This window comes from Heterocephalus glaber, unplaced genomic scaffold (assembly GCF_053883595.1).
Source record: "Heterocephalus glaber isolate CG9 unplaced genomic scaffold, H.glaber_assembly_v1.0 deba00001610, whole genome shotgun sequence".
In the NCBI taxonomy this organism is placed as follows: domain Eukaryota; kingdom Metazoa; phylum Chordata; class Mammalia; order Rodentia; family Bathyergidae; genus Heterocephalus; species Heterocephalus glaber.
This window is the reverse complement of record NW_028258381.1, coordinates 33,659,861-33,687,792: the sequence shown is the minus strand read 5'-3', so window position 1 is coordinate 33,687,792 and position 27,932 is coordinate 33,659,861. Positions and strand designations below refer to the sequence as shown.

General features: G+C 50.2%; 1 protein-coding gene across 7 annotated transcripts in view; it reads left to right on the top strand.

The window, feature by feature from the left end:
- Positions 1-27,932, top strand: part of Prkar1b (protein kinase cAMP-dependent type I regulatory subunit beta) — a 112,838-nt gene that overhangs the window by 34,322 nt on the left and 50,584 nt on the right. For all 7 annotated transcript variants that reach the window (XM_004840329.2, XM_013070574.3, XM_004840331.4 and 4 more), the window contains 2 exons: positions 5,267-5,437; positions 7,425-7,516. In XM_004840329.2, coding sequence (XP_004840386.1) covers positions 5,267-5,437; positions 7,425-7,516 — 263 coding nt within the window. The remainder of the gene's footprint in view (positions 1-5,266; positions 5,438-7,424; positions 7,517-27,932) is intronic.

Genomic DNA, 27,932 nt, shown 5'->3' with positions numbered 1-27,932 from the left:
CTCTGGACTAGGTGGTGGGAGAGCATTGTGAGCCCTGTGGACACTTGGGAGAGGTGGTCCTAGCAGAGGGGTATTGGGTGCCAGGGTAGGAGCAGGGCAGAGCCAGCATGCAGCGAGGGGGCAGAGAGTGAGACTTCTGCTGTCTCTCAGCTGGGGACCAGGGAGTGTCTAGTGGAGGTGCTCCAGCATGGGTCTGGTATTTTATACGGCAGCATGCGTTAGATTGGGCAACTGCATGTGTTGACAGTGTGCCTGGACAGCCCTTGCACCTGCTTGTCCATTGGTCCCCCTTTCTTTCTGCACCTTCAAGCTCTTGGGGTCATTTTCTTTCTACCTGCAGCCCAGTTCTTCATGTTTTCTGGGTGCAGCCCAGTCAGTAATGGATTGTTCCTATGTGTCTGAAAATGTCCTTCTTTACCCTCATTTGAAGGCTGTTTCTACTGGGTATGGAGCTTAAGATTGCCTCTTGCTTGCTATTATTATACTCAACACCTTGCTATGTCCCTCCTGTCCTCTGGCTGCCCTGTGTCTGCTCAGAGGCGGGTGTCAGGTCACGGGCTCCTTGGAAGGCAATCGACTTTGTTCTCAGTCTGCTTTGGGGGTTCTCTGTCTTCGGTCCCTTCAGAGGACTATGAAGTGTGGGATTTTGTGTGTCCCTTAAGTGTGTGGCCTGGCTGATGTCTTTTATTGGTTCAGGAAAATTCTTAATCATAATCTCATCAAACATCTCTTCTGCTGTCTTTTTTCCTTTTCATCTGGAACTCCACTTCCATGCAAATTAGAGCTTTTTACCATACCCCGTATCCTCTTTTGCACTTTCCTATGTTGGCTTTCCTGTTGTATCTTTGTACTCCAGTCTAGATATTTCCTTCTGATTTATTTTCCAGGTTATTAATTTCATCACCTGTGTTTCTAATCTGCTGCTAAACCCAGCCACTGAGTTCTTAGTTCCAGTTGTTATGTTTATGTTTTTTGGATCTTGAATTTCCATTTGGCTTCAGAATTGTTTTTTCTTTTTACTTCTGTGCCAGCATTCTGAGTCTCATCTTTGATTTCCTTGAACAAACTGAGCACAGCTGTTTTAAAATCCATGTCCAATGGTTCTGTGATGTAGATCCCTGGTTGCGGGGGGGTCTCTTTATATTGTTCGTTCTTTCTCTTAGGTTTTGGTTACATGATCTTGTCTCTTTTAGAGGAGTTATTTTTGACTGAGTCCCTGACATTGCATATGAAAAATTATAGAGAAGATTTGACATTATCTTCCTTTTGAAAGAATTTGTGGCTCACCATGGGGTCCTTGTGATCCCGGACCACCCAGCTTGAGGGGGGACTAGATGGCATGAGGCTGGGACTCTGTGTGTCCCGTGTGCATCTGGTTCACTCTGATTCACTCTGACTTCTAATGTCTGCACAGTCTTGGAGATTTACTAGGATTTCTCTCCCTAGGCAAACCCTGGATTCTGGTGTTGTTTGGTTTCCCCACTCTGCATTCTGTTGGAAGCTACTTGCAGGGTGACATGGCTTCAGCACTGTGGTCTCCTCCCTGGGTTCTGCACCTCCATCCTCCACTGGCTGTGTAATTACCACTGTGGTCCAAGCTGTTACCTCCAAAAAGACATTTTTCAAATTTTGTCAGGGTTTTCTAGTTGATCTCACAATAGAAGTTAATTGCAGCAACAGTTTCACATTACCAAGAGTAAAAATGTGATTTATGCTGTAATAAAATCCCTGATGGCAAGAATTAGCACAGATGAGAGGTAACAGTGGCTTGGACCAGGGCAGTAAGAAATAATATACCTAAATTTTTAAATTCTTTATACATTATCATTTGACTTTGGATAATACTGGATACACTTTCTTTCCTTGTCTTCCCAGTATAATTGCATCATTATTTTTAGTTCTGTTTTTTCCTATTAAAATTCTAAATTTTAAATAACATACCAACCCCTGTTCTATAATTTCAGTAACTGTGAGCTGTATTGATTCTCTACTTTTTGTTCACCTTTCCTCTTCACAGTTTACTGTCTTCTGAACTTTTTTTTTACATTGTCCATTCTGATAACATGTGTATTTTTTCAAAAACAATGAGGTCTGTGATAATCTTTTTTTTCTTTTCTTTGCTTATAGTACTGAGGATTGAACCCAGAGCCTATGGCTTGAGCTGCATCCCAAACCCTTTTTATCTTTTGAGACAGGCTCTCACTGAATCACTAAGTTGCTCAGACTAGACTTGAACTTGTGATCCTTCTGCCTCAACCTCCGAGAGTACTGGGATGACAGGCACGTGCCAGCATGCCCTGTTGGGAATTCCCTTATTCCTGAGAATTTTGTCCCTTTTATCACCTGGAATTTTTGGTAATTATATATCAAACCTCTTGGGTTGTATTTGGTAGATATTTTTTCTTATGTGATTTCTTTGTCCCTTTGTTCCTTTTCTTGGATATTTCCATGATTTGTTTTCTTACTGTTTTATATATTTTCATATAATATAAATTATATAAATATAAATTAGATGGATACTTAATTTCAGTTTTGTTTTTGAAGGATGCTCCCATTTTCATAAATCCTATTGATGTAGAATGGATGTGGTAGCTCTTCAGATCTCTCTAACAGCATATATATATATATATATATATATATATACATATATATACATGAAATCTTTTTTGAAGTTGTTCTCTCTTTCCTGAATTATTTCCTTCAGGATAATAATTTTTTTTTCATTATTTTCTTGCTCTTTACTTTCATATTGAATATTTTCCTCAGTGTCCAGTAACCTTATGTTTACAGTGAAGAATTACAGCCATCTTATTTAGATCCTGATTAGAAATTTTTTTAAAAACCAACTTTATGGAGGAAATCAGGAAGTTTCAACACTGACTCAACAGGAGATGTAGCGAGGGGAGAGAGTATGATGGGGAAGTTATATTCATGTACCAACTCCTCATGATGAATGGAATCATTATGTACTGCTGTACTAATAGAAATAAAAATTTTAAAAAACCAGAAAAGAAATAAATGCTGATTTTTAGGACGCTGATGGGTATTGCTATGTGCACGTGTGTGTGTGTGTGTGTGTGTGTGTGTGTGTGTGTGTGTATGCACACATGTGTGGGCATAGGTGTGCTTTTTTATTTTTGTGGCTCTGGGAATTGGAGGCCAGAATATGTGCTGGGGTCTCAATGCCTGCCAGCTTCCCTATTCTTTGTGGCTTCAGGGTTTTCACATGGTCGGGGGCATGAAGTTAAATATTTGGAACGCATAAGCAAAAAGTTTGCTTGAAAGGATGGTTTGAAATGGAAGCAGGACAGGTGTCCCCAGCTTCAGCATCTTCTGGCCCCACAGAGGTCACCAAAAGGACTCCCAGGCCTGTGTGCAGCAGGAGATGACATCAGAGCTGTGGCCCAAGCCCTGCCCAGTGGGCACTGACTGGCAGGGTCATGGCATCAAAGGTGTGGCCAGGGAGGTGACAGGTGATGTGAGCCCTGTGCCGTGGGCACTCTCAGGTTCTCCAGATGTCCCTGGAGCACCACCTCGTCATGCCTCTCAGAACGACAACCCATTTAAAATGTAGGCACTGTGTACTCCTGGAATTTGCCCTGCAGTCTTTGTAGGCCCATCAACACTGTGGGGCTGAGTGTGGAAATGGACCTGGGAGTTAGGTGTGGGAGGGTTTTCTGCAGGTCAGGGATGTCACCGTCGCGTCACCCTGCCAATTCAGGGCAGTGGTATTACCCACCTGTTCATGGCAGGGATGTCACCTTCCCATCTAGGACAGGAGCACTGCCCTCCTGACCCCAGTGAACCTGGGAAAACAAGTGGCAGAGAGAGACATGTAGCCTGGTGTGAGGTGTGGCACTGAGGAATGGTACAGTGGGGGAGTCCTGGCACAGGAAGGCTCTGGGCGGGGGCCCCGAGAACAGGAGGGAATGGAGAGAAGCGAGGGATGGTGATGAGAGACGTTAGGCTCCACTGAGCGCCTCGTGGACTTGGTGGGTCCCTCGGGACTTGTGCTGGCTGTCACTCCTCTGACCTGCACATCTCCCTCCAGGTAAAAGGCTCAGGGTGACTGGGTCCCTCGGCCTGAGCCTCCCTGAGCCTCCCTTGGAGGTTGGGGATGGTGCTGATTCACTGAGGCAGGGTGGGGCTCCTGTAGAAGGGGTGGGAGGGGCCTGCATGATGTGGACCTCGGTTGGGAACAGGATGGAGCCACATGACCTTGGGCAGGAACCAGCGTCCTAGATTATGCTCTTCCTCAAGGGTGGGGGCTCCAGCTCTCAGTGCCTACCCGGTGGCTTCCTGGCCCTGTGTGAGTCTCCCATAACCATGCCAGGGGTCCAGGACACATACACCTGTCCCCTCACAGTGCAGGAGGCTGACATCTGAGAACACGGTGCCCAAGGCCCGCACTCCCTCGAGACAGGGAGAGCCTTCCTTCCCCTTTCTGGCTTCCAGTCGCCCTGGGGACCCTTGTCTTGTGTGCTGCTCTGCTCTCGGCCTAGGTCTTCGTGGCCTCTTCTCTGCATCTCCACTCCTGTGCGCTATAAGGACTCTGGTTGGATTTAGAGCCACTCAGATCCCTTATGATCTCCTCTCCATCCTTACCTTGGTCCCATCTGTGGAGACCTGCCTCCAGACAAGGACCTGTCAAGTTCCAGGCACTCATGATCGCGGAGTACTGCCTGGGTGTGATGGTGGGGACTGGAGTTTTAAAGGAGTGGTTGAAGGCTTTGCTGAGTACAGTGGTGGTGAGTGGGGAGCCACTCGAGGATCCAGAGGAAGGGCATACCAGCTGTCAGAACAGCAAGTGCAAAGGCCCTGAGGCAGGAGCAGGGATGGCTGGCATGACTGGAGTAGCATGAGGCACCCACAGGTATCCCAAGTGTCTTCTGTGAGCTGGGTACCAGGGAACGGGAGGAGCAGAGGCCCTTGTGGTGACCTCAGATCCTGAAGAGCTGATGTCTGGCACCAGGACCACCCAACAAACCCGGAAATAGGTGCGGCTTAACCCGAGAATAGACAGAAGGTGGCCTGCTGTGGGGGTGTTCTGGCGGCAGTGCTGACCAGTGAGGAGCAGGTGGACTGGGAGAGTCCCTTCAAGATCAGGGCAGAGGGAGGAGGATCTGGCAGGTGTTATGGCGACCAGGAGCTTGTGAGATGTGCGGGTCCCCTTGCCTTGCCCAGGGCCCTGGAGGCCTCTCCTTCCGGCTTGGCTGTGGCCTGATGGCCACTGAGTCACCTCTTCCATTCCCCTCTCTCAATACAGGAGGAAAACCGGCAGATTCTGGCCCGGCAGAAGTCAAACTCACAGTCCGACTCCCACGATGAGGAGGTGTCGCCGACGCCCCCGAACCCTGTGGTGAAGGCCCGGCGTCGGCGAGGGGGTGTGAGCGCCGAGGTCTACACGGAGGAGGACGCAGTGTCCTACGTTAGGAAGGTGAGCGCCTGGTCCGTTCACACGCACTGGATTCCTGGGCACCCCAGGGGCCTCCATTTCCCTTTGGCTCAGAGATTGGAGTCACATGAGGTGGGAGACACCATCGCCTGAGCTGAGCATGTGGGGCTTTGTGTGTGTTTGTGGGGGTCTCTGCAACCCCAAGTGGCTTCAGATTCTAACAGGCTCAGGGAGGGGACAGGACCCCTGTACCCCACCCAGAGAGTCACACGGGCTGGTTCTGACCTGCTGCAAGCCCCTCTGGTCTCCTAAGGGCCCCGATTCTGGCAGACCCAGGTCCATAAACCCACCTCCCAAGACCCCGTTTCCCCATCTCACACACTGGTGGTTGGGGCTTCAGTGCAGGAATCAGGGCCACACTCTGGCCACAGCCCCGTGCTGATCTCTTTCTGGTGCACAGCTCATGGACATTAAGCGCATTCACAATACTGCGTCACTGTCACTGCCACCCACCTTCGAGAACTCTCTCATCTTGCAAATTAGAACTCGGTACCCATTAAACAGTCACTCCCCCTACTCCATTTCTAGTACTTTGACGATCAGATGATGAAACTGAAAGTATTACTTAGAGTTCATTAGGGCACTTCACCTCCATAGTGTCCCTCCCCCAAACCCAGCCCTGCCAGGTGAGCATAGGGGAAACATCAAGACATACCCAGAGCAAGGGACAGTGTACAGAATGTGACCAGCGCTCTGGATAGATGTCAAAAAATAAGTCTTTGAAAGCCAGGGAAGGCTGAGAAGTGTCCTGAGCCAGAGGAACCAAGAGAAAGGACCACTAGTTGTGACTCAACAGGGTCCTTGGGCAGGACAAGGCCACTGGGGAAGCTGAGAGATCAGCATATGGGTTCAGTTGCTAGGCTGATGGGGCACCCTTACAGCTCTTCTGTAAACAGAAACTGTTCTAAAAAGCCTGCTAGGGTGGGAGTGGCTTTTAGGGAGCCTAGGCTAGCTTCTCAGGGTCTCTGTCATGGGGTCTGTGGTGGGAATGTTTTGAACACGTGCACAGAGGCTGATGTCACAGCCACCCCAGCAGAGCCCTCTCGAGCCCTAGGTGTGGCCCATAGCCTGATCATCCTGTGTTTGGATTGCAGGGTATCCTGGGGAGTGGGGTGTTTGTGCTTTTCTGTCAGGGACCTCAAGTTAGACCTCTGGCTTTAAGACTCCCCCAAGGCCCAGCCACGGACCCCAGCCCAACCCACTGATCCCAGCCCTTCCCAGGGCCCTGGTCCACCCTGTTGACCCTGGCCCACCCTGATACCTTTTTCTGATCCCACCTCTTCCTCACTTTGTCCCTGTCCCCTTGGGTGTGGCCCCAAGCACTGATTTGTCTATTTTTTTTCCAGCTTTCAATGTTTAAACAATTGCTAATTACCTCTTTTTTTTTTTTTGGAACTGGGGATCAAACTCCGGACCTTGTGCTTGCGAGGCAGGCGCCGGAACCACTGAGCTAAATCCCCAGCCCCTAATTACCTCTTTTAAAAGCTAGTAAAATAAAGAAATCAAGAAAAGACAGTAACCCCAGGGCCTGGTTGTCTTCTAGATCTTCTAGGTAGCTCTGAAGCCCAGTAGAGCCAGCCAACAACAACCATCCCAGATTCTAGACAGAGTGCACACTGCCTCTTGGTCTTTCTGGGTTCCTCCTCTTTTATTTTATTTATTTATTTATTTATTTATTTATTTATTTATTTATTTACTTATTTACTTATTTGGTACCGGGGATCGAACTCAGGTCCTTGCGCTCCTCCTCTTTTATTTTAAAAATTAAAACTATCCTGAAATACACATACAATTGCACCTCATGCCATTTTAGCACCCTAGATACCAGTACCACATGGAAGGCAGAATGGTTGGTTTCAAGCCACACTCTGGTCCCCAGAGTTAAGCAGGCATCTGGGAGTCAGTTCTGTCACCCGTCCCATGTCTTGCCCCCTGCGATGTGCAGTCTGATTTTCCTTGGCTCCCACAGGTTATTCCCAAGGACTACAAGACCATGACTGCGCTGGCCAAGGCCATTTCCAAGAATGTGCTGTTTGCCCACCTGGATGACAACGAGAGAAGGTAGGATGGTGCAAGGCTGGGTCCCCTCGCTCTGGGCAGCACCACACCCCTCCTGGGCTCCAGGACCAATCACAAGGCCAAGTCACAGGGACACGGGGCTTGAGGGAGGTGTGTCACCGCTTTCTGGAGCTGTGGGCTCACAGGCAGGTGGCTTGCAGAAGGTCTGTGCTGTGTGTGCTCCTATCCTACTCAAGACAGACTCCCAGCCTCTCCCTCCCTCAAATGCTGGGTCTGGATCCAAAGCTTCCCATACCCGGAGCCTCCCTTTGGTGCTTCCTTTTGCTCTGAGCTGTGGGCTGAGTGTTCCGGCACCTGCCCACTGTCCTTACTGAGAGGGGCAGAAGTGTGTGCCTGCTCTTACCTGTTCTTAGTGCTCTGGGCCAGTGGCAGGGAGCCTGAGTCTCCAGCGGCAGGCTGGAGGTTGCTTGCTCCTGGGCAGAGGGACCTGAGGGCTGGGAAGGGCTCTGGTGTCCTACCTGGGGTGGTGGTCCTGTCAGTAATTGGAAAGACCAGAAAATGATAAGGCAGAAATGAACAGTTACCCAAGTGCTCGCCATAACACTGGGGATGCAGAGGGGCAATCCTTGAGGATCCTGACTCCATGTATCCTCAAGGAATGGATCTCATGCCACATTATCACACTTAACATGTCCTGAATGTCTCTCTCTCTCAGTGAATGTTTTTAGTTTTTTTTTCCCTATCAATTTCTGTGGAGTTGCAGCTCAGTTGCCTTCATACTGTGGCTGTTTGCTTTTAAAATATATATTAAAGGTGCCAGGGAGTTAGCTCAGTGGTGCCGCCACCTGCCTTGCAAGAGCAAGGTCCCAAGTTCAATCCCCGGTACCAAAAAAAAAAAAAAAAAAATATATATATATATATATATATATATATACACACACACACACACACACACACATATATGTATATGTGTGTATATATATACACATATGTGTGTGTATATATATACATATATACACATACATGTGTATATATATACATACATATATATGTGTGTGTATATATATATGTGTGTGTGTATATATATATATGTGTGTATATATATATATATATATGCACAACCACTTGGTGATTATCCCTACATGGTCGTCTATGAGTTTTTGTCCATTTCCTTCTTTAGGATAAATTCCTCAATGCAAATCAGATGTGGTGTTACACACCTGTATTCCCAGCACCTCGGGAGGCTGAGGCAAGAGGATCAAAAGTTTGAACCCAGCCTAGGCAACTTAGTGAGACCCTGTCTCAAAATAAACAAGAAAAGGTTGAGGTGTAGCTCAGTGGCCTGGCCTCCCTGGCCACAGGCAGCAAGCCCTGCCCGTGAAACCATTTATAGCTGGGAGGTGGGTCACCGAGACAGCCTAGAATTGTGGGGAGGGAGGTCTCTGCATCCTGAAACCAGGTGGGCGAGAAGCGGAGGAAGCAGATGGCTGGATTAAAGACTCCGCTTGCAGGGCTGGCCCGGAAAGGAAGCCCCGGGGCGTGTGTCTGTTTAGGGCTTTTGTTTTACACAGAGGAAAACTCACTTTCCATATTGACACTTTGGGCTCCTTTCTCTGGCCGTGGTCTAAAGGAACAGGCTGATGGCTCAGGAAAGGCTTCCAGAGGGAGTGGGCGGAGGCGTTGTCTCTTGACCTTTCGTGTGATGCCCCCACCCCCCTGCCCCCAGTGCAACATCCAGATACTTTGCTTTTTCCAGCTTACTAGAAGCTGGGTTGGACAGCCTCGTCTTGGCTGGGCTGTGGTTTGGCCAGTGCCACAAAGTTCCTTGCAAGTTTGCCGGTGTCTGGCATACCCTGACCTGGGGGCAGCCTGCGGCTCCTCCACTTCCCCAGTGGGCAGAAGAAAGGAGAGCACTCTTTTCAGAGGGATCCACCTGCACGGTGAGCAACCTCTTGCCTGACATACTCACCCTCCAAATTCAGGCTGGAGAGAAGCCTGTTCCCTCAGGTTGCTGATTTTGCCCACGTCAATTTATAACGTGTCTGTGTTGTGCCAGAGATACCTGAAGATTATGTTGAATTGAACACTTTTATTTAAAGGAACATAATGCAGCATGGTTGTGGGGAGGAAGCTAACTCCCCAAACTGCTCACTTTGTCTTCTGGGGTGGGGCATTTCTGGTCAGCCCTTCCTGGAGGTTGTCCATGGGCCTTTGGTTGGTGCCCTGAGAGGAGCATAGTGTGAGCCTCTGACCTCAGTTTCCTCCCCTGTCCCTTGCCCAGGCTGCACGTGCCTGTGAAGCAGAGCTGGGGTGGTGAGTTCACATCATTGGCCCTGTACCTGCCTATGGGGTCAGTGTGTGGGGTCTCTGAGTGCAGGGATGAAGTGCCACTGCAGGGAGCCAGCCTCGATGTGCTGGGGGAGAGTGAGGACCCAGAGAAGCGTGACCAGTGTCAGCCCTGAATGGCCACACGCACCCACACACACACTCACTCTCTTCAGACACCACAGCTTAGGATGTATGAAGACATCTTTTGAAAGGAGAGAGTCTTGCAGTGTTGTTTACAAGATACAACTAGCCTGACCTTCCTTGGGCCTCAGTTTCCTGAGATGTCAAATGAGGTAGTGCTGTCTGTTTTGAGGGTGGTTGTGCAGTAATGTCCATGTCTGCGTATTTCACCACCACCATCATAGTCATTACTGTCACTGTTACTGTCATGGCCACCACCCCTGCTGTGATGGTCAGTGTCACCATAGTCACAGTCATCACTGTACTCATCACTGCACCGCCTCCATCATCCCCATCACCATGACTACCACTGTCATCTTACAGGCCAGCCTAGCTATCCAGCCAGACCCCGCCGTTCCTTGGCGCTAGTCTTAGAGACTGATCTGCCCTGGGCCTGAGTTAGCAGATGGGGTGTGCTGAGCCTCAGAACACCCCCAGTCAGAAGGAAGACCCCTGGGCAGCCACCTTGCCCCACCTTGCCCCCTTAGTGTATAGGAGACAGCTCCAAGGGCCAGCGAGAGGAAGTCCTGCAGCCGGGGCTGATGGGGTGTCCTTGTGCCCCAGGCCAACCCTCTGCAGCAACAGTTGCTCTGGGAGGCCCCAAGAGTAAACTGGCAGGTGCAGCCTCCAGCTGGATGTTGCTGTTGGCAGCAGAGCAGATCCTCACTCTCCTCATCAGGCCAGGCAGTTACTTCTTGTCCTGGGACCTCAGAGCCTCAGCAGGGGCACCAGGGAGCTCAGGAGCCCCGAGGTGTGCCGGGACCATCAGGACCTGGCCCAGGAGGGAGGCAGAGGCCCCTGGGCTCCTCCTAGTCTCTTCTGGGCTGCCTGATTAGGGGGCCTCGAGAGGGAGCGTGGCTGAGCTCCTGAGATCATGGTGATTAGGAAGCCCTGCCACATGGGGCCTGGTGTGGCCTCATTACCAGAGCTGCCAGCCATGCAGGCAGTGAGCGAGGCCATCTCACCCTGGGGCAGCCTCCCTGGCAGTGGCTCCTGCTCTCTGCTGCTCTAATTACAGCACAGGCCTCTGGCCTGAGTGTGCACCACAGGCCCGCACAGCTGTCTCCTGTTATCTGTCACTGTCTCTCTTCCTCCCACCCGCGTATCTTTGCAGTCTGTTTTTCCACAAATTGGCTCTGGGCCTCAGGTGATGGGAAAAACATGCCTGTCTGTAGAGTCACATGCAGCTGACAGGAGCTGTCTCTGCACCGCACCAAACCTTCCCGATGCCCTCTCTCCAGCCTGGCTCGGGCTTTGGAACATTTTCCCTTGCAGGCAGCATTAAAAAACAAAGTTAACATTTTTGAAAATGCAGGGCCTCATCTGAAGAGATGCTTAATGACTTGAACATATGAAAGATTTGATTTCCTTCTTGCACAAAGTCAGGCTTGCTTCATAAGCTCAAATCCAACGGGAGACAGAAATCTGGGTCCTTGGAGCTTGCGTCAAGTGACACGTTCTATTGGCAGTCCCTGGACCACGGGCCTTATCTGCATCATTGTAATAGGGCCTCCGAGCATCTCTCTGAGACTAGTATTGTGCCATTTGGCAAGTAAGACACAGCGAGATTAAGTAAGCTGCCCCAGGCCACCCAGCTAGAAGTGGGAGAAGTTGAATTTAAGCCTCTGCTGCCCTAGGCTGACTGATATGCCCACCATGAATGCAGGAGGAGCTCATTAACCTCCCAGGAAATGACAACAACGTGTGTGTTTGTGTGTGTGTGTGTGTGTGTGTGTGTGTATGTGTGTGTGTGTAACTGAGAATTGAACCCAGGACCTTTGCACTGAGCTACATTCTCAGGCCTTTTAAAATTTTGAGACAGGGTCTTGCTAAGTTGTCAAAACTGGGCTCCAACTTGCAATACTCCTGCCCTAGTCTCCCTGGGATCACAGGCGTGTGCCACCACGTGCAGCTAGGAAACAACAGTTTTTCATATGCCCAGAATCTCCCAGCTAATTGGAAGTGGTGTGGTGTGGTCTGGAACTCTAGGCCAGGTTCTGCTCTCTGTGATCTTTGTTTTAAAGGGCCACAGGCTGTGCTGTCTCTGAGCAACAAGAATGGTGACCATGTGGTCTTACAGTGTGTCCAGTTCTCAGGGTTTTGGTGCAGAGAAGAGCCTGGGCGTTCTTGACCCAGTGGTCATCGGGCACCTGCTGCAGATCTCACCCGTGCCCTTGCCTGTTTAGTGGTTGTTTTAAAACCTCCTGGGGCCGGGGATTTAGCTCGGTGGTTTTGCTGCCTGCTGTGCAAGCAAGGACCCGAGTTCGATCCCCGGTACCAAAAAACAAACCAAAAAAACTTCTCCTGGCGTGGGGACTAGGGATGTAGTTCAGTGGCACCATGCCTGCCTACAAGCACAAGGTCCTAAGTTCGATCCCTGGTACCACAAAGACAAAACTTCTCCAGGTGTGGTGGTGCACACCTGTAATCCCAGCACTGTCGGAGGCTGAGGTAGGAGGATCGAAAGTTTGAGCCCAGCCTGGGCAACTTAAAAAATAAAAAAACGGGTGGGGATATAGCTCCATGTAAGGCCCTGGTTTCAACCTCCAGACTGAAACCAAAACCAAAACCAAAAACCTTTTAGAATCCGATGGTGTGCATCTCCAGGATGCCACAGGCCCCTCTCCTGACCATTTGCCCACTTACACTGCTAGCAGTAGGTGTGTGGGTTGGAGCACAGGGGGTGCCCTGCCCACCCTGGTGGCTTCTGTCGACAGTGCCTCTGAGCCCACACAGGCGTGGATGCTGCCCTGCTTCCTGGGGAAGGAGTGGGGCTGTTCTAAGAAAGACCTTCACAAAGCAGTACGGCCTGTCCCCAGGTCCAGGTGGACACTCCCTGGGATGGCCTCGGTGGTGCACCGGGCTGCTGCGCCTTCCACAGCCTCTGGTGACCTGGCCCAGAAGGGGTATGTGCTGCCTTCAGATGTCTTTGGTTCTTTGCCAGGTGTCAGGAATACACCAGTTGGCTGAGGTGGGGGAGGCTTGGGGAGCAATTAGTGAAGGACTGGCAGTGTGGGGACATATCCCATCTCCACGGGGACTACAGGCCACAGACAACATCTCATCATCTGTGTGCTCCCATTTGTCAGGTGAGAAGACTGAGGCTCAGAGAAGGCCACATGGTTTCCTGGGGGCCAAGATCAGGCTTTCTTCATTGTCCTAGAAGAATGCAAAGCTGCTTGCATTTGTAACAGGCAGCTAAATATTGCTCTCCAGCCCCACGTGGGGCTGGGAACTTGGCTGGGAACTTGGCTGAGAGCTGGGGGTGCCCAGTTCTTCCAGTTCTCATGGTGATCTTGGGGAGATACATGACAACATAGCCCCTGCCCCAGCTGATGGCGCACAGGAACCTGATGTCACTTGCCATCAGCGGCCCACAACTCGTGATTGTGAACCCCAGCTTCATGGCTCTTCTGCTCCTCTCTGTGGCACCTGGGGCATGGCTGGTCCTGATGGAGAGGCCCCCAGCATTTAAGAAGTGCCTCATCCTCCCTGGAATGGGGTTGTCACATCTGTTGGGTGCTGCAGGGCCACAGAAGAAGAAATGACAGATTCTTCAGAGCCAGTGGGGGACTTTCAGCTGCATTGTCAAGGACGGGCGGGGTTTTCCAGTGAGGAAGAGGGATGGTGACCAAGCCAGGAAACAGTGGGCACTGAGGAAGAGGCGCAGGTTGGGTGGTGAGGTTGGCAGGGAGCCAGCTATGGTCACCCTGTGGGTGGAACGGAGCCGATGGCCGTGACAGGACAGCATTGCTTGGCTGCCGTGCATTTCTCTGCACAGAGCGCAGAGCAGAGACTTGAGAGGCAAAGTCTTCCTGGGGCCTGGAGGCCTCTGGGCGTCCTTCTGGGATGGCCCCATGGCCTCCTTGGTTCCCACTGAGCTCTGTTCGGCTTCTCTTCTGCAGACTGTGTTATTGCCTGGCTGACTTAGCTGTGCCCAGGGCCGGGGTATGGAGTCTCGTCCTTGCGGCTCCCTCAGGCCCCTCTCAAGGGGAAACTGTACCCAGGGCCCGGCTTCTGTGGCTGCAGCCTGTGTGGCCACCTGCATCCTTCCCTCGTCCCTGTTCTGTCCCTTGGGGTCTCACAGGGTCACCTTGAATTTGTCATCTTTCAACACCAGCAGCTACACTGTCTCCCCTGGCCCAGGAGTCTACATGATCCTGCGAAAGCGTCCTGATGTCCACTGCGGAGGAGGCTGAGCTCTGCCCTCCTATCACTTGTTTTTCTCTGTCTTTTCCTGCAAATCGCTCGATCATTGCCTTCAGTGCAATTGTCTCTTCTCACTTATTTGTGAGTTATTTCTCAACTACCACAGACTCAGCCTCTTGATGGTTTAATGTCTCACACTGATGTTTCCCAAATTGACATTGGTCTTCTGACTTTATGATTTTTTTTTCCATGTGGAAGTTTTAAAATTTCTTGGTTTTTTTCCCTTTTCTTTTCTTTTTTCTCTCTCTTTTTAAATTTTTAAAATTAAAAAAAAATTTATATATTTATTGGTACATTTTAGGTCTAAAATACATTTACATGTATCATTGGGTGTTTGTACCTGAACATGATGTATCTTAGTTCTTATTTTTTCTCCCATTACATGTGCACCCTTCACCCCCTCCACCCTTCCCTATTTACACAGATCTCCCTCTTTTTTTAAAAGCAGGTCCTCACTGTGTGGCCCAGGGTGGCCTTGAGTTCACTGTGTAGCCAAGGCTGGGGTCAAACTTGTGGCCATCCTCCTGCTGGGATTATGAGCTTGCGCCATCACACCCAGCTCATCTTTTCTGTGAATTTTTTAATGTAGGAAAATATAACATAAAACTTAGTACTAAAGTAATTAGTCATCACTTCTTTTTTTTTTTTTTTTTCTTTTCGGTTTCAGGGATTGAACTAGGGTCCTTGCGCTTGCGCAAAAGGTGGTAAAACCACTGAGCTAAATCCCCGGCCCATGTACTAAAGTAATTAGTAAAGTAGTAAACTTGTAAGTGTACACAGTTCTGTGGCATTAAGCATATTCACACTTGTAGTACAACTATCACCATAGTCCACCTCCAGAACTTTCTCATCTTTCCAAGTTGAAACATTGTCCCTTGGAGAACCCAGGCCCTATGGATTCCCACTCAGTACAATACTTCTAGCTGGGTGTCTTGGTGTCTAGATTTTTTATTTCCATGGATCATTTGAAAAAAAATCTGGGGAACTGATAAAGGATGGCTAACTTTGTATTTTGGCAAATAAGCTTATTAAAAATAGCTGTCATCAGGCTGGGGTGTAGCTCAGAGGTAGAGCATTTGCTTAGCATGTGCAAGGCCCTGGGGTTCCATCCTAGTACCAAAACCACCAACAACAAAAACAACAACAAAAGAATCTGCCCTCTGTTGTCACTGATTCATCAAGGAGGGGCCCCGAGCCGAGGAGGATGCATGTGGCTTACTCATACCCACTGCCTTGTCCTCTCCCAACTCCCCAGTGAGCAGGGCTCCAGGTAGGAGCAATGTGGGCAATGTGGACCCCAAGATGGGGCCTCTGCTGTGGGTAGGAATGTCATTGTGTCCAGCCTGGAAAAGTCCTAGGTCCACATCCCATTGCCAGCTGGGGTTGCCCTCCCTCCACTGCCATCCACGGTCCCTGGTACCCTGAACAAGAGGTCTGAAGCCCAGCCATTGAGGAGAGACTGAGGGTGCCACTGGGGAGGGGACACAGGTAGGCCTGGTCCAGGGCAGGGTGCTCTGAGGAGCCTGTGACCCTGCACCCTCCTGCAGCTTCTGCTGTGGAACTGAGCATGTCCCTACTTAATGTAGCACCTGGTGAGGGTCAGGCCCTGCCATGAGGGACAGGCTTCATTCCCACCTGGTTCCTCCAGGTGGGCTTAAGGCAGCTCACTGGGGAGAATTTGGCTGAGGACACTGGGGTCTGAGGGCTGGGGGTTCCCAGTGGGCGTGGCATGTCCTCTGCTTACAGGTGTTTGAGGATTTGGGCTTCTGACCACAGCTGACAACTTTGGTCCCCCTGTCTGAGTATCCCAGGCATAGGGGAGCCACATGTTCCTCCCTCAGACCTCAGGCCTCAGCTGTTCTGTGGCCCTGTCCCGGATTTGCTGAATGGTGAGGAGTGGCTGCTGTGCACGGCAGACAACAGCAACCCAAGCAAGATGTGGTTTTAGCGCCAGAGTCCTGCTCCATGGGTCTGCCTTTGTGGACCAAGGGTGCCAGGCCTGGCCATGGCTTCAGGAGGCCTCTGCCAGCCTTTAAGGGCCTGTGGTGCAGTGGGGGTGCCATGGGAGGTTTGTGATGGAAGGTGGAATATTACTGGGGGTGCTGAGGGCATCCCCCTCCTGCCCCAGCCTCAGTAGCCTCAGCGTAGAGCCCAGGATAGGTGTGGCCCCCTGCTGGGAAAGTGCTGAGCCTTTTTGGTCCCCAGAGGGAGAGACCATTTTCTGAGGCCCTCCTGGTCTCAGAATGGGGATGCATCCAGGAGCTGCCCTGGCCAGCGGGAGATGTCCAGGTTGGGGTAGCTGCTGCTGCTCCTTCTCTTCCTCCTCCTCCTCCTCCTCCTCCTCAAGAACATTGTATTTTTTGTATAATAAAACACTTTGAGGGCTGGGGATTTAGCTCAGTGGTTCCGTTGCCTGCCTCAAAAGCACAAGGTCCTGAGTTCAATCCCTGGTACAAAAAAGAAAAACAAAACAAAAAAACCCCCATGAGTCTGGAATGCAGAAATATGGAGGAAGAGAGTCCTGTGGGTCCAACCAAGTGTCCTGGTCATCGTCCAACATTTCCTGTCAGGCTGGTTCTGGTGTTGGTTTTTGTAACCCTGTTGCAGGCACCCTTGTTGCACCTTCTCCCCGTCACGTCAGGCCATGCAGGCCCACAGCACCTGCCTGTGTCTGCAGGCTGCTTGGCCTTGTGGCAGTGGGTAGCTGTCCTTGGGCAACTCCCTGCTCCCTTCTGATGTCTCTGGCTGAGCACATGGCCTTGCAGGTATCTTCAGATTGTGTCATTCTTAGAACTGTTGAGAAATCCCCCAAAGATCCCCAGGAGTAATTGTGGGGTGTGTGTGTTTTGTGGTGATTTTTTCTTTGGTTAAAAATGACTCCAAGCATCTGCTCTTTTTTTTTTTTTTTTAACATTTTATGGAAAATTTCAAAAGCATGCAAAGGAGGAGAGACAAGGGTGTGTACCACCCTACCCCACAGAGTTCATATTTAGTTGAGTTTTGTCTTCTTCCCACTGACTTCCTGTGTGGATCTCACCTGTCAATTCAGTGTCATCTGTAAATATTTCACTAGAAGGTTCTCAATCTGTTACCTTGTCCTTATGATCATGGGACAGTGTGGTTGTCTTTCAGATGCTCCTCGTGGGGCTGCGCTCTGGTGTTTTTGCCATGGTCTGCCTGTCAGGTTATATTGTTTGCTGTGTGATCCAGTCAGAGCTACCTTAGAGGAGCATCCTCCTTTCGACCTTTGAGTCCTCTCTGCTGCTATGAAACAGGGTGGGGATCACAGGAACATGGCCTGAGAGGAGGTGGCAATGTAGGAAGCAATGAAGGACATTACAAGCGAGATGAGGCTTTTCTTCTGTTTTATAAGCCACTTGCTGAAGAGCCAATCCTCCCTGCTTTTCATCTTGTGGGTGACAGCTGGCCACTCTTGTCCTTCAGAAAAAGCAGCAGTTGCTAAGAATCGGGCAAACAAAGATGTGCTTTGATTCCCAGGAACAGCTGTAGGAGACAGTGTGTCCTGTCAGCTGCTGAATTTGAAGACTCAGCTCACCCAAAATGGAACCCATTAACTCTTTGGTGCCACTGGGAACGTCTTTCCCTCTCCTCATAATGCTGTAATTTATTATTTTCTAGCGTTCTTGCCTCTTAGCTCTAGGCGCAAAGTTCTTTGACTTAATTGAAGCTGAATCTGAGTTCTGGAGGTAGAGGAGGTTAGTATTCGTCTATTGATCCATCCACCATCCATCCATCTACTCATCCATCCATCCATCCATCTACCCACCATCCATCCATACACCCACCATCCATCCATCTATCGGTCCATCCATCCATCATCCATCCATCCATCCATCTATCATGCACCATCCATCTATCTGGGATCCCTAGAGGCCAGTGACAGGCAATGAGGTCAAAGGAGTAGGAGCCATATTTGTAGGGTCTTTTGGGTCACTGTAAAGATTTGGCCTTAACTCTGAGATGGGAGCCCTGGGGAGGTTATAGGCAGAGAGCCAGAGAACTTATATGTCAGGACTGACATGCTCCAGCAGAGTCAGTGTGGCGGCCTGTTTAGAACAGAAAGTAGGTGGACAGGGACAGAAGTAGAAAACCCACTCAAGAGGCAGTTTTTCTAACCCAGGTGTGGCATGATGATATCATGGCCCAGGGTGGCATCATTGGAAGTAGTGAGTGGTTTTATCTGTGTCGAGAAAGGAGGATGTTCAGCTACGAGGTTTGTCTCTAGTGCTGGTTCCTCTCTTGGTGTGGGATTCCTTGGAGGCAAAGGAGACAAACAGTAGTGATGTTGATGATAATGGTTGTGGTGGTGATGATGGCAGGGAAGGGGATGGAGATGGTGGTGACAGGTATGATCAGGTGGTGATGGTGATGCTGATGGAGATGATGAAGGTGGAGATGATGGTGACCATGATGTGTAATCATGGTGATGGTGAAGAAGATGATGATAGCGACACCAAATGTCACCTCATCCTAGGCGCATGTGGCCCCTGTAATCTTTTAGTGAGCTTTTGCAGTGCTCACCCATGGTGGATGTCATGCTCAACTCTCCACTCTGGCCACCCTTTCCCGGTTCCCCTTCATGTGGTTTGGGAAGGGGCCGAGTCCACTGTGAGCTTCGGTGGTGGACCTTGTTTTAAGCCAGTTCAGATGAGAGCCCCTTCATCAGTCACCACCTAGATCATGAAGCCCACATTTCAGCCTGCTGACTCCCAGTAGTTCTTGAGGCCCTATCTAGTGGCCCAGCAGCCCAGCTTAGCACCACTCATGGAGGAGTCTGGAGTTTACCAAGGGCTTTGGGGAAGGACCCTGCCCTCTGGGGGAGCAGTGCACTCCTGAAAGACAGCCCCCACCTTCCTTCTGGACAGTGGGGTCAGAGGACGAGGCTGCCTCCAGCAAGGACAGAAATGGACAAAAACTGTATTCTTGAGGGCATTTCTGAACACCTGAATTAAACCTACCCTAAGTGCCCCTGGGGCAGACCTGCCTTGGGCGGCCTTAAAGAGCTTCACAAGACCTGTGTGGTTCTCCCTTGTGTAGTCCTCTGGCTACTGATTCCAGGCATAGCCATGTGACCTTGGCCAGTGAGATGTCAGCAGGCAGATGCTTCTCCTTGGGCTCAGCCATCATGCTGTGAGGAGACCTGAGCAGTTTGTCACATGGTGACATCCTGTGCAGCAGAGCTGAAGCTCCTGGACAGCGAGACATCCCTCCTGCAACCCTGAAGCTCCACTCTGATGACTGCCACCAACTGCCAGGTTTGAAAATGACCCATGTGGGCCTCCAGCTGATGCCATGTGGTGGGGGTCGGGGTGGAGGGGAGGCTGCCCAGTCAACCCACAGTATCAGTGGTTTTGCTGAATTATTCTGATTTGGGGTGATTTGTCAAAAAACAACAGAAAACCAGATACAGATAACCAGAACAATCTCAGACCAGTTATTGGAGCCAGGAAATCTTACTGAGTGGGTTTTTCTCTGGCTTGCAACTCTTAACTCCTCACTGTGATCTTGGGCTGCAACCCGGGCCAAACAGTGAAGAGCTTGCCCCTCTCCACAGCAGGCAGACAGAGTCAGGCTCCCTGGCTCTCCATCTCAGCCTGGTGGGGGAGCAGGGGCTGTTCCCCACTTGGGCAAAACTTCCTGGTTCCCAGAAGTCTTCAGTATGGGTGTGAACCTTCCTGAGAGGGACTTTCTTGCTCTTACTCGTGTTTTTTGGACTTGTGGAGTTGCATGATATGTGTCATGGGGCCTGGAGGGCATCGACAGTTTTCCAAAGACTCGGTCCGGGGTTCTGGGGAAGGCCTCACCTGCCTCAGGCTCTTTCTGGGGAAGATACAGCTTGGATGAATTTTGCATGCCCGCCTGTGTGAGTCATTGCTGGCCAGGCTGCCTCCATGTAGGGTTAGATTCATCTCCTGTAAGAACCTGTCAGGGATGCTACTCTGTGACCATTCTGTAGGTGAGGAAACGGGGACTTGGTGAAATAGCTTGCATGGGAACAAAGCAGGGCCACCCAGGTCTGTGGGCTCTTTCCCTGCTTGGGCAGGCACTCCCCCCACCCCCAGACTTGGGAACCATGAGCCTCTCTGTGCACTGCTCAGTCCTGTGCTGGGCACCACGGGGGAGACGGGACAGGGCAGAGGAGATACAGCCCCTGCCCTTGAGCAGCCGGAAGTGCATATGGTGGGGCACACCTTTGATTCCAGCTATTCTAGAGGCTGAGGCAGGAGGATAGTAACTTGGAAGCCAGCTTGGGTCACTTAGCAAGACCCTCTTTCAAAATTGAAAATAAAAAAAGGCTGTAGCTCAGTGGTACAGCACCTGCAGCCACAGGCCCTGTGTTCAGTCCCCAGTACCACAAAACACACACCTCTGGGATTATCAGCCAGGGCAGTTCTGGGGTGGCCTCAATTCACCACGTGTGGCTGGACAGAGCCACTGTGTCAGACAACCTAGACCTGGCCCTGGCCTGCTGTTTGCTCGCTGTGTGACCCTGGCAGATGACATGACCTCTCAGTGTTGGCAGGTCCCCTTGTCCTTGAAGTCGGGTAATCAGAGGCAGGAGTGAGCCCCTCCTCCACCCTGCCACGGTGGCTTCATGAGCCACACTCCCACCTGTTCCAGTTTGTGGGCAGCCTTGCGAGGGTGGGGCTGTGCAGGAAAAACGCTGCTCCCGAATGATACGGTGTGCCCTGTTGGACAAGACCATGGGGACAGCCTCTGGGTGGAGGGCCGTTTAAGTCTAGTCGGATCCAAGGAGCTGGGAGGTGTAAGGGCCAGAGAAAATCTGGCATGGTTGGAGCTGACCAGGCAGTGGCCAGCGAGCTGGAGAGGGAGCCATGATGGGTGGCAGCTAGTTCTGAGTGCTCTGGTCTTCCAGCCAGGTGTATGCTCCCTTTTTGGACTGCAGGCCAGGCCAGCCTGTCCCATCTCTTTTTTGGGGGGTGGGGTGGCAGTATCCTCGCACTGCCCAAGTCTCACCTATAGGTGGGTTGTTCCCAAGGGTGGGAGCCTTCAGGATGCTAGACTGCAAGACAATCAGACTTCTGCTTCCTCCCTCCCCTCCCCCATCTCTCTCTTTCCTTCTCCATTTAGTATCACTGAGAATCGACCATAGGGTCTTTGCACTGAGCTACACCTCCCACCCAATTTTCATTTTATTTTTTTTGTGACAGAGTCTCACTAAATCTCTTAAGTTGCCCAGGTTGAGCCAGAACTTGCAATCCTCCTGCCTCAGCCTCCTAGAATGCTGGGAGTACAGGCACATGGCACCACACTTGGCAACACTGCTTTTTTTTTGGAGACAGGGTCTTGCTACGCCGTTCAGGCTGTCCTTGAACTCACTATGTAGCCCAGGCTGGCCTTGAACTTGCAGCGATCCTCTTGCCTCAGCCTCCCAAGTCCTGGAATTACAGGTGTGCACCACCATGCCTGGCAGCACTGCTTTTAAATAAGGCGCTAGAATCAATGTAAATATAAGACTTGCTATGTGATATATTTCCAAAACAGTTAACAATTAGCACTTCTTAAGTTTAATAATTATTTATCAAAAGTGTTAATGTATTTACAGTTAGTCAACTGTGTGCTACTACTAAAAAACTCAGTCCTGAAAAACAATGATGCTTAAAGCCTTATGTTCACAGGGAAAAATTAAATCAGTATTTCTTTACAGAGAAGCATGGTAGGGTGATGAATAAAATACTTTAAAGTGTACATTACTTTACATTAAGTTAAATTCTTTGGGAGGATGGAGTGAAAATACCTGCTCAAGGAGAAAAGGAACAATATAAAAATTCCAACTGTTAAGAGGTTTTTTTTCTGTATCTTGTTCTGAATGGTAGGAGGGCCCAGCCACTATGGGGTAGAATTTCACTGGCTTTATGTAAAGGAGCGATGCAGCAGTTATAATGCCAACTTATACAATAGTCTAGAAATTACCCCCCTTTGCAACTGTGTAACCTTATAATGAGCATTTTAGATGTTCACTCTAAGCCATGTAAAGGGCTACATTGTTTAAGTTTTTTTTCTTCTCTTTGCCTACTAGAGATTGGGCCCAAAGCCTTGCACAGCCCTTTTAAAAAAATTTATTTATTTTTTGGTACTGGGGATCAAACTCAGGACATTGTACCTGCAAGGCAGGTGTATTTTTTTTGTTGTTAATTTTGAGACAGAGTCTCCCTAAATTTCCCAAGATGGGCTGAGATTTGCAAGCCTCCCAGAGCACTGGCATTTCAGGCATTAGCCACACTGTGCCTGGCTAAGAAAATTCTTTAGGTGATGTATAAGCAACATTCAAGGACTGGGGTCATGGGTCATGGGTCCAAAAGCGAGGATTAGGGACAGATGCAGTGGGACCTCCTTGGATCAGGGAGGGTGCAGTGCAGGACAGGAAGTGGGCTGGGTGGGGAGGGACAGTAGGGACCCAGAAGGGGCCAGTCCCCTTGTCCAAGGGGCTTTGGTGAGCTTGATGATGGCACAGTGTGCAGACTGGCTGACAGGCCCAGGCTGGGCCCAGGGTTCTGCTAGTGGGCCAGCGTTGGAAGTCAATGACTAAGGAGACAAAGCCAAACCCCTAGCATGGGGCCTGTGGGGCCCACGGTGTCCCTGGCATGGTGGACTGGTTTAACCAATCTGAGCAGCTGGTGGGCATCAGAGAGGTATCCAGTGGTCTGCTACGTGGCCATGGCCAGGCTGCCTCCCCTCCCCTGGTCCTGGCTGCCCCTTGGCTCTGTGCCCCTTTGGTCTCTTGCTCCTAGGGATGGATGCCAGGCAGCCTAGCCCAGTCCTGGGGACAGAGGCTGGTACAGAGCTGCCCCAGGCTGGCCCACCCAGGTTGCCTGCCATCTCCTTGGCTGGCTTGGCCCTTGGCTCCTGTGCCGTGGTGAGCTCAGTGAATGGACTCTGGAATTGAACCCTCTCCCTGTTTTGATTGAGTGGATTGATGCCAACTTAAGCCTTTAAATGTTGGCTTTAATTTAGTTTGTTTAACGGGGCTTATTCTTAATTACCTGTGCTGTAAGGACCCAGTGGTACAACGTTGAGCACCTCTCTGAGAAAATTTCTTGTAACACACTTCCACATGGCCCATTGTGGGTTCTGAGGGGTTGGGTAGAGAAGAAGGGAGCCGTCTCCAGTGATGCTTCCATGGGAAACAAGATTTAATTGTGTGGAAATAACAGCAGTTCAGCAAGTGGCAAGCCCTATTGGGGATTGTAGTTTTTCCCCTCTTCTCAGTGATTTTATAGCTGCCATTAGCTAGAGCTGAGGAGGGTGAGGAGGACACACCTGGAATTGCAGAACGGGAAACAGTCATTCATTTGGATTTCCTTGGTTTGGGGATGTATGCAGCAGCCCTCACGAAGCCCTGCAGTAGTTCTCTCAAAAAACAGCATGAGGCTGGGGTTGCTGGGGTCCTGAAGCTTCCCAGGAACCAGGTTCCTGGCCACTCTGCCCTTCTTGTGGGCTGTGGATCTGGGCTTTTCCATTGGCCTCTACCCTCCCAGATGTTATGGTTTAAATCTAAAATGCCCCCAACCAACCAAATTCTCAGATTCTGAGGCAGGGCCTGGTCAGAAGGGGATGTGAACTGGAAGGGTGTATTCCTGTCTCTGTTCCTCCCTACTTTCTTCTTCCTGGCTGCCAGAGGACCACCTTTCTTCCTCCATGCCCCTCTGCTGTCCTGTTTCTGCTTTAGAGCCAGCCAACCATAGACTGAAGCCATGAACCAAAATAAACCTGTCCTTTAAGTTGTGGGTGGCGGGTGTTGTTGTGTCCCAGTGACGAGAAAGTGGCTGGTGAGTCAGGTGTGGGACTGTGAGCAGGTGACTCACTGGAGTCTTAGCTTCCTCATCTGCCACATGGGGACCGTAATGGCACCCACAGAGCCCTGTCTGTTCATCCTGGTGGGCACATTAATGTGTCCTTAGCCTATAAAAGCCACGAAGGACCTTCCAGACTTTGGGCTACTGATGTGGATTCTGCCCTGCTTCCTGTTAGGCATTTATCTGTCCTCATGTGACATCTGTGTGGCCAGGCAGCGTGTCCTCTCCTCTGTTCCTTTCGTTGAATGAAGTCGTAGCATTGAATTCCTCAGATGAACTGAAAAATCTGATAGTAAGGTAGGAGGAGTGATCTTTCTTCCAAGAAACCTTTTTGTGAGATCTTAAAAGCATGCGTGACAGGCAGTGGCACCACTGAGCTAAATCCCCAGCCCTTGTGAGATCTTAAAAGCATGCGTGTGGACTTCTGTCTTTCTTGGAAATACCCAGCTCTCACCTGTGCCTCTGCCACGGTCCCCAGCCGAGGCTTCTCTCCGAGTGGAGGCTGCAGCCCCTGCTCCTCCTGGCCACCTGCTTGGTGAATGACCTTGGGCAGTGCTGGCTTCTCTGGCCTTGTCAGGTCAGGGAGGATGTGGGTGAGAAGCTGCTGAGTGAGGTCCCTCACTCTCCATTTCCAAATTAGGGGATCTGCACAGGTCATAGGGCCTAGCACTTGTCAAAACTGCTCCTTAAAGAGGCTAGAATGAAAGCTCACTTTGGACAAGATGCCTGTCCTCAGTCAGCTGCCCGGGGTTGGATCTCCTCCATGTCACCAGAAAGGGCTGCCAAGCTCCCTCTGAGCAGCTCGGGGCTCAGCTGTGAGGGCTGGGCCTCATTCAGCCAGCAGCATCTCCCCATTCTAGCCTTTTCAGGGCTGGCTTCCCAGGGAAGTGGCAGAAGGACTTGAGAGAGGCCCTGGCCCCGAAAGGGACCTGGAGTGGGCCCTTGGCCAGGTTCCTGAGCCAGTAAGCCCTGGTAGGTTGGAAATCTACCCATCAGAGAGCATAGGGGCAGGAACCACCCAGGTCTAGAGTACAGCTTGGGATTAGGGCTGCCCAGCACAATGGTGGGAGCCTTGGGGAGAGTGCTGGCTTCAGGGGTGTTCCAGTGGGGTCCCCTGAGCCCTGGACACATAGGCCATGCTGGCAGAGCTTCCCTCTGGGCAGGAGGGAAAAGGTTGTGCTTCGGGGAATGTGTGTACCTTGATGTTACCTCCCCTCACTGTGCACCACCACTGCATCCTAGGGTGGGGGCACAGGAGCTGGGTGGGGGAGGTGGGGGCTGTCCAGCTGGGTCATCTTCATGGCTATGTGGGAGGGAACTCAGGCCGGTGTGTGACAGTTCTGTCTGGGACACGGTAGGGGACATTTGTAGCTTGGTTGGCGGAAAGGCTAGGAGTGGGATGACCTGGAACTGTCAGTGCCTGGCTGGGGAGACCTGGGTCCTGCACTCAGTTGGCTCCATGGATGGACCTCCTGGGGTCCCTGGTGCCCATAGGGCACCTGGTGCCTTGTGACCACAGGAGTCAAACTCAATGGGGGAAGCTGCATGAGACTTTGTGTGGCTTAGGGACCGGGTCTTTCCTGGGAGCAGATATGAGAACCATGCAGGGTTTGGGTCTGAAATTATAAAGGTAAACATGCAGTTTGAAGATGGCATAAAACAGTGACCGAATATAGTGACAGGAAGTTTACACTAAGACACTTTTCTCCTCCTTTGCAGCAGAGGAGTTTGGTTATTTTCAAGCTAGTTATGATAAGTTCACACTAACAAAGGGTTTCATGGAGGATGAGCCCCTATGCCAGGGCCCTGTGACAGCTGGACACATTATCTACTGTGACCCCTAACCTCAGGGTCACCATTGTCCACCTATCATAGAAGGGGAAACCGAGGCCCAGAGTAATGGTTCAGGACAGAACTGAGCAGGATGAGGCCTCAGGTTCAGGACGTTGTGGTTGAGCGCCTCTATGCATCCGGGGCAGCTGGGTTTGTTCCTTGAACAGCTGCACTGAGGTACAGTTCACCTGTCCTAAGATATATCCACAGTGAGCACATAGGCCGGTGGCTTTAATGAATTTACAGAACCACGGCATCGTCACCTTGATTGATTTTAGACCATGCCCGTCACCCCAGAATGTTCCCTTGTGAATCTGCCAGAATCCTCATTTTCACCCTAGTCCTCTGTGAATCTGCTTTTCTTCTGAGTACCTTAAATAAACAGACCACACAGAATGTGGTCTTTTGTGTCTGACGTCACTGGGCATGAAGTTTGGGACAGTCCCCACAGGCTAGCATGAGTCTGAACTTCCTCCACATCCCCCCTTTTATCTCATGGTACTGGGGCTTGAACCCAAGGCCTTTCATACCGAGCTGCATCCCCGGCCTAATTTTTATTTTTTATTTTGAGACAGGATCTCACTGAATCGCCAAGTGGCCCAGGCTGGGCTACGACTTGTGTTCCTCCTGCCTCAGCCTCTCAGAGCATTGGGGTTTCAGGTGTGCACCATCATGCCTGGCTTATTCCTTTCTACTGACAAGTGCTAGATCCAGGCCTGCCATATTGTTATCTATCTGCTTCCTGGTGAATAACCTTTGTTTTCAATTTGGGTCAGTCGAGGGTTAATATTGCTATGAACTTCCCTGTATATGTGTTTTGGTGAGCATAGGCGTTCTCTCTTGAGAAGGTCCCTAGGAGTGGAACTGCTGGGTCTTTTGCCAACTCTATTTTTAACTTTTAAAGACATTGCCTGTTTTCCCACTGTCTGTTTCCACCCGCAGCATGCACGGTTCTGCTTCTCCACATCTTCTCCACATCCTTCTGTTTTGGTTTCTCATTCTAGTGAGCATGAGATGGTACTCTTGTGGCTTGGATTTGCATTTCCTTAAGGACTAATGAGGTTGGACATCTTTTCATATATTTCTTAGCCATTTGTGTAACTTCTTTGGTAAAATGTGTATTCATGTCTTCTGCCCATTTTAAAGTTAGGTTCCTGGATTTCTTGCAGTTGTGAGCATTCTTTATATATTCTGGATATAGGTCCTTTATCAGATCACATGACTTGCATGTATTTTGTCCCAGTCTGTGGTTTTGGTCTTTTCATTTTCTTTTTTTTTTTTTTTGGTACTGGGTATTGAACTTGGGTCCTTGCGCTTGCAAGGTAGGCGGCGAAACCACTGAGCTAAATCCCCGGCTCTTCATTTTCTTAATAGTGCCTTTCAAAATGGGAAAAAAATTAAAATTGATGAAGTCCAAAGTATCATTGTTAAAAAATGGATCATGCTTTTGTTGTTACATCTGAAAACTCTGGCAGGCCCACATTAATGATGCTCTCTTAGGCTTTCTGCTGAAAGTTTTGTATCATTAGCTTTTACATCTGCGTCACTTCTTGGGCACAGTGGCAAGTTGGTCTGCAAGTTCATTTTCTATGTGAATATCCAGCCACCCCAGCACCCTTTGTTGAAAGCAGTATTCTTTGCCCATTAAATTATCTTGGCACCTTTGTCCAAAGTCAATCGACCATAAATACAAAGTGCAATAAAAAAAATACAGTGAATTTTTTTAAAAAAGCAGTTTCTGGACGTCCTCTTTCATGTTTTTATGAGGTGTGATAAAAAATACAGTGAATTCTGCTGCTGGGTGCCCTTCTACAAAATGCAGGCCCGTAAAAACATGACAGTGAGTCCTCATCCACCTTATTCACCAGATCTGGCACTGTGTGACTTCTGGCTCTCCCCCAAAGTCAAAATGACCATGAAAGGAAAATGTTTTGAATCAATTCAGGACATTGGGGCAGCCAGGCCAGTGCAACTAAAGACACTTACAAAATAGGACCTCCAGAACTGCTTCAGAAAGTCGCAAGAACAATGGGATGAGTGTAATTGAAGTGAGTGGGAGTATTTTGGGG